General features: G+C 44.6%; 1 protein-coding gene across 1 annotated transcript in view; it reads left to right on the top strand.

Annotated features, from left to right (window-relative positions):
• Positions 1–12,023, top strand: part of LOC105051229 (uncharacterized) — a 56,466-nt gene extending 44,443 nt beyond the window's left edge. Inside the window, exons 9-11 of the mRNA XM_073243751.1 lie at positions 11,161–11,236; positions 11,310–11,403; positions 11,524–12,023. Of these exons, the coding sequence (XP_073099852.1) occupies positions 11,161–11,236; positions 11,310–11,403; positions 11,524–11,646 (293 nt within the window). The 3' untranslated portion in view covers positions 11,647–12,023. The remainder of the gene's footprint in view (positions 1–11,160; positions 11,237–11,309; positions 11,404–11,523) is intronic.
• The last annotated feature ends 602 nt before the right edge of the window (positions 12,024–12,625 follow it).

Raw genomic sequence — 12,625 nt, 5'->3', positions numbered from 1 at the left:
GAGCCATCAGTTTGCGGCTCATTTTGTCAGCAGCCGGCATCCCCGGAGAGGTTCAGAGTCCCTCATCAACATCAAGCAAAAGGAGGGAGAATCCATCCGAACTTACGTCAACTGTTTTAACGCCGCCGCATTGGAGGTTCGGAACTTGGACCAGTCAGTTGCAATGGCCGTCCTGAAGAGCGATCTTCAAAAGAACGATCTTCTGTTTTTCCTGAAAAAGAAGTATCCCAGGAACTTCGCTGATTTGCTGGCTTGGGCCGAAGGGTATGCCCGAGCAGAGGAAGCCTTCAAAATGAAGGACGAGGAGGCCGCAAAGGAGCGGTAGGCGGGTGACTCCAGAAAGCCTGCAGCTGAAAAAGGCCGAGTGAAGCTCGGCCACGTTCTCGAACTCCCCCCGGACACAAGCGTGTCCAGACTTCTCTCCGGGCTCGTAGGCAGAGAAGCCCGGACCGCAGAGTTCGGCGGGGCTCTCCCCCAGGAAGATTCTATAGCTACGCCCTCTCAATGCTCCAAAAACCCAAGTACTGATGGAGGTCAGGGAGCAGCTGCCAAGGCCGGAAAGGATGCGCACACACCTCGGGAAGCGCAACCCTAACAAGTTCTGCCTCTATCATCGTGACCACGGTCACGACACGGAGGAGTGCATTCAGCTTCGAGATGAGATTGAGGAGCTCATCAGATGAGGTCGGCTCGACAGATTCATCCGACGCGGCCTGAGGGTAGGGAAGATCGGTCGAGGGCCCTACCACAACCAGAGCCGTCTAGGAGGGAAGAACAGCCTGGAGATCGGCCTCCAATTGGGATCATCAACACCATCTCTGGAGGACCCCGACGGGGAGCGGACCTTCCGCGACCATGGGATTCAAAAAATCTACGAATGTATTATCAATAACTTTGCTTTAAACAAAAGTTTCATATTTGCATACATTTTCTTTTGGTATGAGCTTGTAACGACAGGGAGTAGCTCCTTCAGATAATCGAAATTAAGCATGTCGGGAACAAGAGGAGGACCTCGTCCCGACACAAACGAAGGCCCGGTTATTTAGAGACCGGATGGGGGGAGAGGCCCTTGTAACGGCTCTTATGCGCCCCCACAGCCATGTTAGGAATAGGAGGAGAACCTCGTCCTAACATGAGCAAAGTTGAAGGCCCGATTATTTAGAGACCGGATGGGGGGAGAGGCTCTTGCAACGGCCCTTATGCGCCCTCACAGTCCTGTTAGGAATAAGAGGAGAACCTCGTCCTAACATGAGCAAAGTCGAAGGCCCGGTTATTTAGAGATCGATGGGGGGAGAGGCCCTTGCAACGTCCTTATGCGCTCCCACAGCTCTGTTAGGAACAGGAGGAGAACCTCGTCCTAACATGAGCAAAGTCGAAGGCCCGATTATTTAGAGATCGGATGGAGGGAGAGGTCCTTGCAACGGCCCTTATGCGCCCCCACAGCCCTGTTAGGAATATGAGGAGAACTTCGTCCTAACATGAGTTGAAATTGATCGTGTTAGGAACAGGAGGAGAACCTCGTCCTGACACAAACGAAATCTGGTCGGATGTGGGAAAAAGCTCCTCAGCAGCTCCTCTACACCCCTACAATCCCGCTAGGAGCAGAGGGAAAACCTTGCCCAAACATAAAGAAAGAAAAAAAAAAAAGTGACGAGCTACACCAGAAATAAGAAAAAAAAACGAACTACATTCAAGACTCAAGGGACCTCGTCTCAAGGAGGAAGAAAATCTTTGTAAAAAATCTTCAGTCTCTAAGGGGGAGCCCAACACTAGTAGGAGAGAATAGACTTCCTCAAAGTAACGAGAAGTTCGGGCCCCAAGCTCGAACACCGAGAGAGAGCGTCAAACTCCAATGGCCTCGAAAAGACCTTTGGTCATGAACAAAAGGGCGAATCAACACGGCGATGATCCAGAATCTTCAAACAATGTCGACATCGAATAAGACAGAAGACAAAAGAAGCTCGGTAAACGACAACTTAATGCAAGAATGGATAAGGTAATGAAAAAATTCTTTTTCATTTCATTAGTAAAGTGCACGTTATAAAGCCTTTGAAGGTCAAAAAAAAAGCGACAAGAAAAGAAAAGAATACACGGAAGAACGAAAGGTAAAAGAAGCTCTAAGGAAGCTCGGCTTCTTCCGACTTCGAACTCTCGGTTCCAGCGATCATCAGGGATTGCCTTAAGTTCTCAACTTCTTCTTCCAGTTCTTTCTTTCTTAACAGCATCTCCCGATACATTTGGTGGAACCGCTGACTCTCGTCCTTTGACTCCCGAAGCCTCTTCCTCAGAACTTCGGACTCCGCCTCGGCATCTTTGACCGCCTGCTGCTCATAGGCCAGCTGAATTTTCAGCCGCTGTAGTTCGGCCTTCTCCTGCCAAGGGCCATGGATAGTTCTTCCATGGTCCCCCTCAAGGAGCGGAGCTCGTCGGAGCCTTGTACCGAAACGGCCTGGACTCTCTCAGACACCTGCCTCTGAAGGCGGACAACCTCGTCGGTCGCCGTCTTGAGCTTCCTTCGGTAGTCATCTACTTGCCCGCACCAGCCAACTCGGTAGGCGTTGTAGTTCGCCTCGACGTCCTGCAGCTGCTTCTGGAGGTATAGAATTTCTTCGACCAGTCCCGTCGTGGTCGGCATGAGTCGTGAGTCAGGACGAGCTTCCTTCCAACTGGTCGATCTTCTCCCGTGCAGCTGCCAGCTCGACCTCAAGGGAGCTGATCTTGGAAGCCTGAGTCCAAGATCGGTTGCTGGCGCGTTTTCGGAGTTCCTCAAGCTCCTTCACGAAGTCAGCCTTCTTCTGGGTGTAATCCATGAAGCCCTTTTTGTGGAGGTCCCGAAAGCGAGTAGCCTCTGCCCGAATGGCTTTTCCTCAGTCGGTGAAGTTCATCATCCAACTTCTTTGATTTCTTCGTTAGATGACAAACTTTCCTTTTCAGACCCCGGATCATCGACTTCAGAGGGATCCCCTGTGGTAGGGGAAGGGCTTCGACAGGGCACTGTTGTTAGGAGATGAGCATCACAACACAAATCAGTGCAAGAAAATAAAAGAGAAGAAAAAGGATGCAGAATAAGAAAAAGGAGTTCTCTGTAAAGAAGAATCCGATTTTATTGATTAAATAGTTCTTAAGTACAAGAGAATGAGGAAAAATTGCAATAAAAAAAAAATAAAATTAGATGTTTCGGATCTCTGGGGCAGAAGTGGAGGAGCTCGGCGCCCCCGGAAGGTCGGTCGCGGCAGCCGCGGCAGTCGAAGAAGTCCCGGCTGGAGGAAGACCGGCAGTGGCTTCAGAAGGTCCGGCTTCATCGTCGGACGCTCGTCCAGGAAGCTGAGGTCCAGTTCGGGAAACTTTCCGACCACCTTCTCCTGGCAGAGCTCGAAGCCCTTGATGTAGGTGGCCTGGCCAAACTGGACCTTCAGATTCCTCATCTTAGAGGAGGTTTTGAACTCCATTGCCGGACCATTGCCTCCGAGACCAGGGTTGGGATCTGCGCCTTCAACTCGGAGACCTCGGCCTCGGCCTTCTTTCTTTCCTCCTCCAAGGCGGCTCTCAGATCTGCCGAGGTTTGTCCCTCTTTATGCAGTGCCTCTTGGAGACTCGCGACCTCGACGATCTTCTCCTTGAGGCGGCGGCCTCGGCCAGGCGATCTTCCTCCGCCTGGGCTGCCTCCTTGGCATTATTCATCGCCTCAATGTTGGCGATGAGTTGGTGTCCAATCTGCAAGAGCAGCCAGGGAGTCAATATAAAAGCTAAGGAATAAGCTAAGTAAAGAAGCAAAAAGAAGAAAGAAGTAAATTGATCTACCTCAAGAAAGGACCCCAAAGAGTCCCAGACCCGCTGCTCAGGATCGGCGTGGACGATCCTGTGGATGACCTCGGCAGGATGCACCCGTCGACCAATCTCTTTATTAAATTCTATTGTTGAAGGGATTCTCCCCCGGGTCCTCTTCGGAGCCGTCGACCTCCTCGATGGCAGCCCTGCTGCAGCTCTTGCGGGCCAACGTCTTCTTCCTCCTCCTTTCGGCCCCCGGCGCCTCCTCGGGGCGAGCCTCTGGAACGGGAACCTCAGCCAGGGGGCTTCTTGAAGAGGCTCGGGGGACTGCGGCCTCGACGTCGGAGGGGGCGTCGACGGCAATGGCCGCTTGGGCAGGCGCGGCCGAGCTCATCTCTTATACCCTAGCCCTCTTCGCCGCCCCCGAAGATGCGGGCCTTTCCTTTTGTGGGTCTTGAGACCCTGGGCTAACATTCGAGCTGCGTCTGCGTCCATATCTACAACGAAAGAAGATCGGCACAGCTTAGGAAAAGTACAAGAAGAAGGGGGAAGCAGCGAATGACAATATATATATATATATATATATATATATATATATATATATATATATCGGTCAGGTTGAGAGGGCTTAGGCCGACGTTAAACAAGAGTTGCTCCTTCAGAGGTCGGAGAGGAGAGGAGCTGGATAAGCCTCGAGTTTGTTGGAGGCTTCAAGGTCGTCCCTTCCCAGGCTAGAAGCCCGACGGACGGAGTTCCTCAAGGAGCCCCAAGGGGCAACCCCAGCTCCATGGTCGGACATCGGACATAGAAGTATCTCCTTCCAGTTGTGGATAGAAGAAGGGGCACCTTTCAGCAACCCCTTTCTACCGAACTGGGGGGAGAAATACCACCAATCCTTGGCCGAAGGGTGACGCTTGAAGGTATAGAAATTCCTAAACAAAGAAAGGGTTGGCTGGACTTCGGCTAAGCGACAGAGGGAAAGAAATCCTATTAGAAACCTAAAGGAGTTCGGCGCTACAGAAACTAGAGAAATATTCAAAAAATGAAAAAGAGCAACGACAAAGGGTGGAAGCGGAAGTCGAAGCGGTCAGGAGGTGGGACGCTAGTCCGGTCAGTTGGTCTGGGAAGCTCAAACTCGTACTCCGGAGGAACCCCGTACTGAATTCTGATCAGCGAGAGTTCATCCGAAGTCAGAGTGCTAGGAATGGTGTCTGGTACAAAGATCGGACGAGGTTCATCTACGGAACTAAGATTTTGGAGGGTTGGAACGGACGAACTCCTAGAACTGCTAGAGGAGGAAGTGTTGGAGGATATTATGAATCAAGAGAAAATTCTAAAAAATCCCGAAAAAATTGGGAAAAATAAGAAACAAAGCGCTCGCAGAGAAACGAACGGGCGTAACGTGAAGGATAAAAAACGGAAGAAGAACAAGAAAGAGAGGGGTTCCAGAACTAACCTAAGCTGGTCCGAAAGATGCAGGAAGGCAGCAAGGGCGATGGGGATTGACCTGAAGAGCGCCTAACACTGAGAGGGACATGCTGGGGGAAGACAAAGTTCTCGGGGAAGAAGGGCTCCAACAAAATTCTTAGGCAAGGTGAAACCCCAGAAGGAGGGGGCGGGTTTAAATAGGCAACGGGGTCTGGCGCAATAATGACTGCAGATCTCCTCTGGCCGATGTATAACCGTCGCGTGGCCCACTCATTGTGGCAGGCAGCTAATGGCGACTGACAACTGACAAAATCATTATTGCGCCGTACCTAGAGCAACGCTTCAGCGGAAATTTGAAAAAATCTTTTCGGATCGCCTCGATTTGAAAAGACTCCAGCACCAGCGCTCCAAACGCCAAAATATCTGGAAGCAATCGAATACGAAAATCGAGGGAGGCAACTTCAGCGTGAAAGTTTCTCTGTAGTTTCTTCATTCGGAACCCGAACTCGAAAGTAGGGGGACTGGTGTTGGGTATAAAATACCCCCAGCCGAAGTTCGTAAAAGGCCGACCCTCCCAGGGCTCTTCCGGCTTCCGACCTTGTGCGGCGTCTTTCTGAACTCCCCGGCTGTCCGAGCTTCCATAATACCATCCGAACTTCTCCAATAATGAGCTCCCCCATTCATCTACCGGACTGCTCCAAATGCTCTTCGGGCTTCATTATCAGCCGACTTTCTACAGTGATCGGCTACCCTCTGAATTTCTTTGAGACTTCTTCCTGCCACGAGCGACTTTACTCCGAACTTCTTCCGGACTTCGTCAATGTCCGAGCTTCTCCAACAGCAGGACTTCTACAGTAACCATACTCCATTCAAGTTTCTACGGCGGTCGATCGCTTTCGAATTTCATCCGAGCTCGTACAAGAGCCGGATCCCAGCCGTACTTCTACAGTGGATGGATTCCAGACGAATTTCTACAATGGACGGGCTCCACCAGTCGGATCTCTACTCCGAACTTCTATTGCAAGCGGTCTTCATCCGAGCTTCTACAATAAGAAGTCTCCATCCGAGCTTCCACGGCAATCGATCTTCGTCCGAGCTTCTACAATAAAAGTCTCCATCCGAGCTTCCACGGCAACCGATCTTCGTCCAAGCTTTTACAGTAAGCGGCCTCCTTTCGAACTCTTACAAGAGTTGGACTCCGTCCGAACTTCTACAATAGAATTGAATTCCAGACTCCCCCAGCGGTCAACCTTCCACAGTGTCCTCAAGACTCCTCTAACGGACGAACTTCCACGACGCCTTCCGAACTCCACTATCGGTCGACCTTCTGCTGGATTTTTCGTGAAATTGGATCTCTCCAACGGATAGTTTTCAGATGGGCTTCTACATCGGACAAATTTCAGATGGCTTCTCTAGCAATCAGACTCCTATCGGACTTCTCCAACAGAAAGTCTCCGTCCGAGCTTCTACAGCAGATGACTTCCGCTTGCAGTATCAACACCCAAGGCACCCGATAACAATGGACTCGTCACAACCTCGGAAATATTCGAGCTTTTCTTAGAGTGCTAAGACAGAGAGCCATTCCGCTCCATCAGACGTTCCAGTCGAGCTTCAACCGTCAGGCCCGAACTCTCTGTCAAGTCGCGACAATGGATACTATCCCACTCCGCCCTCTGTAATAGATTCCACGTGGCCCCACCACTCTCTGGCAAGTCGCGACACTGGACACCACTTCACTCTCCATAACAAATCCACGTGGCCCTGAACGGCCCACTGACGCCTCTACTCTCCGTAACAAACTCCGCGTGGCCCCGAACGGCCCACTACCAGGCAGTTACGGGCGTCGCTATCAATCAGTTACGCTCTCCCGTCTATAAAAGAGACCCCCAGATACGTTCTTCTCTAAGCTCAAAAACTCTATCTCGAAACTCTGCTAAAATCTATTCGAGTGCTCCATTTCTATTGAAGCAGAGTACTGACTTGAGCGTCGGAGGATCTTGCCGGAGCACCCCCAACTCCGGTTTAGACTTTCTTTACAGGTTCCGGCGGCGGCCGCGATTCTCTCGACTCCAGCTTCTCCGGCGTCGGCGGAATTCTGCACCAACAATTATGATTAACCTATTTTTTTCTCTTTTTTATATAATTATCAATCTGACTTTTGAGAAAATACTTATGATCAAACTGTCAATCTATCTTTTCTCTTTTTGATATGATTATCAACCTGATTTAAATCCTCTTAAAGTTGGTGATATATTATCAGCCAAATCAGCCATAAGAAAGAGAAGGCCCTATCACAAGTTGGTGGTGGAAAGGCGACCTATCTTATTTTACCTATTATCACAAATTCATAGCTGATCGGATCATCAGTAGCTTGATCATGATCATACTCCAAGGTAGTTACAGAGGCAAGAGTAATCTTTGGTCCCAGCATCGCACTACATGAATACCATGATGCACTTATTTATCTCTCAAACCTGACCTGATGATGAATAGGTGATGATGCTGGTAAGGATTAAGTTGGGGGGGAAGGGGATGGTTGTTTATATACTCATATCTTGAGTTCTGCAGGGATGGTTGTTTGTATACGTATATCTTGAGTCCTGCATGTACAGAGATTGATAACCACATTGGAGATGACTACAGCAATTCTAATCCCGGTCAGAGAAGTCCTCATTGAGATTGGATTTTTGGTATTCTAATAGATATCGAATGAGTAAACCTTCTCTTAAGGGCATACATGGCCTACTTGGCCAACAATTGTATTCACACCTAGTGGAATATTTACTCATAAAGGGCATAGATCAACACCCTAAATCTCTCTTGCAAATCCATAATGGTCCATCCAAATGAGACATGCATATGTGGAGATATCTCACAATAGAGAGAAACCATGTTATAACTCTATCTAGTTGACCATGGTAGGTTGTACTCTGCTGGGTTGTCTTGAAACCATGTATCATACTTGAAACAATGCATGCAACCCCAACCCTTACAGGCTCAATGCATGAATGAAATGACGTGCCAGAAGAGCAGATTTTGTAGAAGAAAACACTCTCTGAGAAATTTTTATTTTGATTTGCTAAACATTGGTGAAAAAAAATATTGGATCCAGCAAAATGAACAAGTGCCAAAACATGGATACAAATCTAGTATAGTCATGGATCATTCTTATCCAGTTCATTTCAAAAAGCATCAAATTTGCTGCTTTCCAAACTTTCTAACCTGACTGTTTTAAGGTCATGACCATGGATTGTAAATCAAAGTAGCGCCACCAACTTAATGATGCTCCGCTTGCTAGGACCCATCCAACCATCACATAATAGAGTTAGACCATAGGCATCCTACTTGCTCTAGGAGGAGGCTATCATTTTCTCTAACTCTTCCTTATTATCATCCAATAACTCACTATATGTATCTACACACCGGACTGGCTCTTTGAATGGAACTGATAACAAATTGATATTACATGTTGTTTGCTGCATTTGTAGGGATGTGGCTAAAGTAAAACCATGATGCAATAGCTCTCTATATGTCCTTTTTCTTATCTTTTACAAGCATATTATCAATTCTCTGCTACTTGAAATCTTTGTCGGGAAAAATATATGGATCTACATTGTGATTGGTGGCCCCTGCTGGTATGTCTTTAAACTTCTTCCCTTTCTTGCTGCGAAAGGTCTCAAACATAGTTTGTCTAACCACTACCTTTATTGACAACCTCTTTGACTGACAAGATCTTAATGTAACCTAGATTTGCCTTTCAGAGTTGGAACTAGCACTCGCCTCCTAATGTGAGGCTCCTTCTTTTGCCACTACTCATTGAGGATGGCAGCTTGAATCTGTGACTCATTTATGTCATTTGGATTCGACATCTCATAGCCCTCCGGATCTTTCGAGTGCTATGGGGGTGGCTTAGCTTCGCATATTCGATCTCTGCCTTTTCTTAGCACTTCCTCGCTTTACTGTCTTAAAATCACAAAGTACTTTTTCATCAACCAATGGACCTGCTCGAGCATTTCCTACGAGCTAATATGTTTGGATAACCACTGCTAGATGCTACTTCAACTTGGTTATTCCTCCCCTCCTAAACTCGACGTTGCTCCACTTGCACCTCCAATGATGCCACCTAAAAGCATTATACTATGATCCTAATCTATGTCATGCTTTGTCACTTTCCTTCTTAGATCCATTTCTACAAATTTGAAGAATCCATGTCATGTATTTTTATAGATATTTATAATTATTTATTTAATTATTTAAAAATAATGAATTTATATTGCAATGCAAAAAATCAGTGAATTATTTTAGAAATTACTTGTATATTATCTATTACATAATACTAATTTTAAAGAATTTTTATGGTTTTTAAAATAATTTTAAGTATTTTTTAATTAATAAATTAATATTTAATTATAAATTATCTTGAAATTAATTTCAATTCGGTAGTGTATAACCTTACCAAGCGTGCTACATATATCTTTTGTCTAAGCGTATGCATTAATCAACACTTAATTTGAAGATTTATTTGAATTCTTGGGTTTGTGTGGCCCAAATTTAAACAAATTGCTACCAAATTGAGTTAGCAAGTATCATGCATACCCCTAAACATGCTATGAATTTTAAAGGTTTTTTAAATATTATATTTATTATTATTTTTAATCCAAATATACTTTTTTAATCTTATAAAAATACAATTAATGAAAAATCATGATCTTTTGGGCACTGAATATATCATCCTTTGATCTATAGCATATGATCATATTATGCCAAAAGACAAATTTGGCATGGTCTCTCCTCATTTCCCCATTTTGGCCTATTTTAGCCTTCAAAATGAAAAAGAAAAGAGGGAAGGAGAGAGGATCATACCTCAATTTTGCTTGAATCTAGTGAAAATATGGTGTTTTTCTCCTCTTCTCGCTGAAATTTAAAGAATAGGTAGGAAGAGGAAGGCATGGGGCAGGGTGGGCACTAAACCGCCCAAACCTCTTCCATTATGGTAGAACCCGAATAATTTTGCTCGATTCGGGTTGGGCTGATTCCAATTCGGTATGGTTCGATGCACTTCGAGCCAGGCAATTTAGGATGAGATGGCTAACCTTGCCCCCTATCTAATATCAATTGGCTGCCAATATGTTATAGTGAACGTAGCATCAGGTGGTATATTCTGGTATGACAAAACATACTTGTGAAGAATTTCAACATAGTCCGTACTTATTGATGGACACTCATAAGTAGATAACAATTTACGAGATTTAGGACATGGCCTGTATGTATAGAGTGATGGCTACATTGGAGCCACAAGGATTTTAAGTGTTATGTATCACACTGGTGGTTTTAATCCCGTAAGATGCAAATTTGATCCTTGGAACTAAATCTTCTCCCATTAATAAATTCAGATATGTGATGTTGACCTTTCAAACTTCTTTGGAAACCAAAGACTAGGATTAAATTAAGCACACCTAGTTGACGAGAAAATTACTGTAAACTACAAAAATGACATCCAATTGACATGTGTCAGAAAACAAATCATACAGAAATGCGCTGTTTGGGAAAGTTTGGGTTTAACTTTGAAGTATATTGTTAACTCTTCAAATCCACTGTGTATTGTAGAATACTTATAGAGGTTATGTATAATTTGTATTGAATGTAAAATGTTAGGTTTCATCAAAACATGATGCCTCTGAATGCACAAGTCTGCATGAGGCCATTGAGGCCAAAATACAGAGACTGTCCAATACAAGACCACACATTGTTAATTCATCTCTCTTGTAAATAACACAGGGATCTTGATAATGTTAAAACTCATCAATAACTGTAATTTTGGATAATTCCTTCTGATGTGCTTGTCAATTGATTCATGACAAAGAAATGTGCCTGTTTATCAGGTATTCACTTCTAATATTTAACATTTAGTGGAATATTGTTATTATAACTAATTTTCTATATGGATTCACTTGTACGTCACAGTAAAGGACATTGTCTCAATATTGGGCGAATATTTAAAAGATGAGCCTTGGTTGACACGCTTGTGTAGCCATTTACAGTAAGACCTCCAACCATGGATAAATTTGCAATTTATAGATGCTTGATCAGGTTTAATTAGCTAGTTTTGGCAGGTTGGATGTACAAGAAATGCATACCAAAATACTAAAGAGTGAAACAGGTTCAACTTTTATAGAGAACACTCCAGCATCTTCTTGTCCGGTACAGGTATGTTGCTTCTATAATTTTTACTTCCATCCCCATCTTTTTTTTCCTGAAAAATGAGGAATTCTTTATTGTTGTTTTTTTCAGGTTTTGAGTTATTATGTTTGAAATTTATCTTTCCAGGGTAAAGTTGGAAATAGAACGAGCAAATTAAGCAATGGAAGACAATCAAAGAAGCTGAAGGCTCCAACTGATTCACAAAACATAAAGGACATGTTCTACAGGGCCACAAGAAAGGGAACCTAAGTGAACCTAGATGAAGAGGTAATCTAGTGTTGATCCCATAACAAAAAGATTGTATCCTAAATCTTGTGACGGCATATGGATCTCAGATGTTCCATGTTGAACCTTGTCTAGGTATGGTACATCCTAACCATGTCTTGGTATGAAACCTTGTTCCCGGCTAGAGTTGGATGCACATTAGGGCATGTATTTCATTTGGAACTTGCACTGAGCTGTGCGATTAAGGCCTACAACCAGGATCCGGCTTGACAAATATTTGGTTTGAGGAGCTCCTCTGAAGAAACTGTCCCATGAATTGGACAGCAGACAGTTAAAGTCCTGCTGGAAATTACATGATCTTGGATCAACCAATTTAACAATGGAAGATAAATTTTGGAAAATTTCTAAAAGCATGACACCTAGGAGCTAGACTTGCAGTTAATGCCTACGAGAATTACTCATTTATCTAGGGTTATCCGTCTGAAAGTAATTTCTTTATTCATTATAACTGTAACCTCGAACAACCGTTAACACTTCAATCAACGATCTTTGGATCAGCCAGAGAAAGTACTGCACTCCAAATATGCTTGATTATGTAGCAATTCATGGTTCGTGGTTGCTTACTGCACTTGTAAAATTGTCGACCTCATAAAAAGGCTTGCCTTGCAAGAGGATCGCCTCATTGTACACTACCTCCGTTATCCACGCCTAAGACATTTCAAAAACCTTATTGAACCATAATAAACTTTGAGAAACTAATTTATAAAAGATCTTGTGTCACGCCTTCGGTTCGAGATCATGAGTAGGAGGTCACGGCAATCGTCGTATATTTATGAAGAACTCTCTCCATAAGTATGCAAGGCATCTCATCACGATATCAATGCATCACAGGAGAATAAATTTAAATAATTATTAATTAATTTTAATTTAAGTAATTAAATTAAATATCTTATATTTAAAAAAATTTTATTAAAAATAAAATAATAGATTTAAGTTCAATGAA

This window comes from Elaeis guineensis, chromosome 9, assembly GCF_000442705.2.
Source record: "Elaeis guineensis isolate ETL-2024a chromosome 9, EG11, whole genome shotgun sequence".
Lineage (NCBI taxonomy): Eukaryota > Viridiplantae > Streptophyta > Magnoliopsida > Arecales > Arecaceae > Elaeis > Elaeis guineensis.
This window is presented reverse-complemented; position numbering and strand designations above follow the sequence as displayed.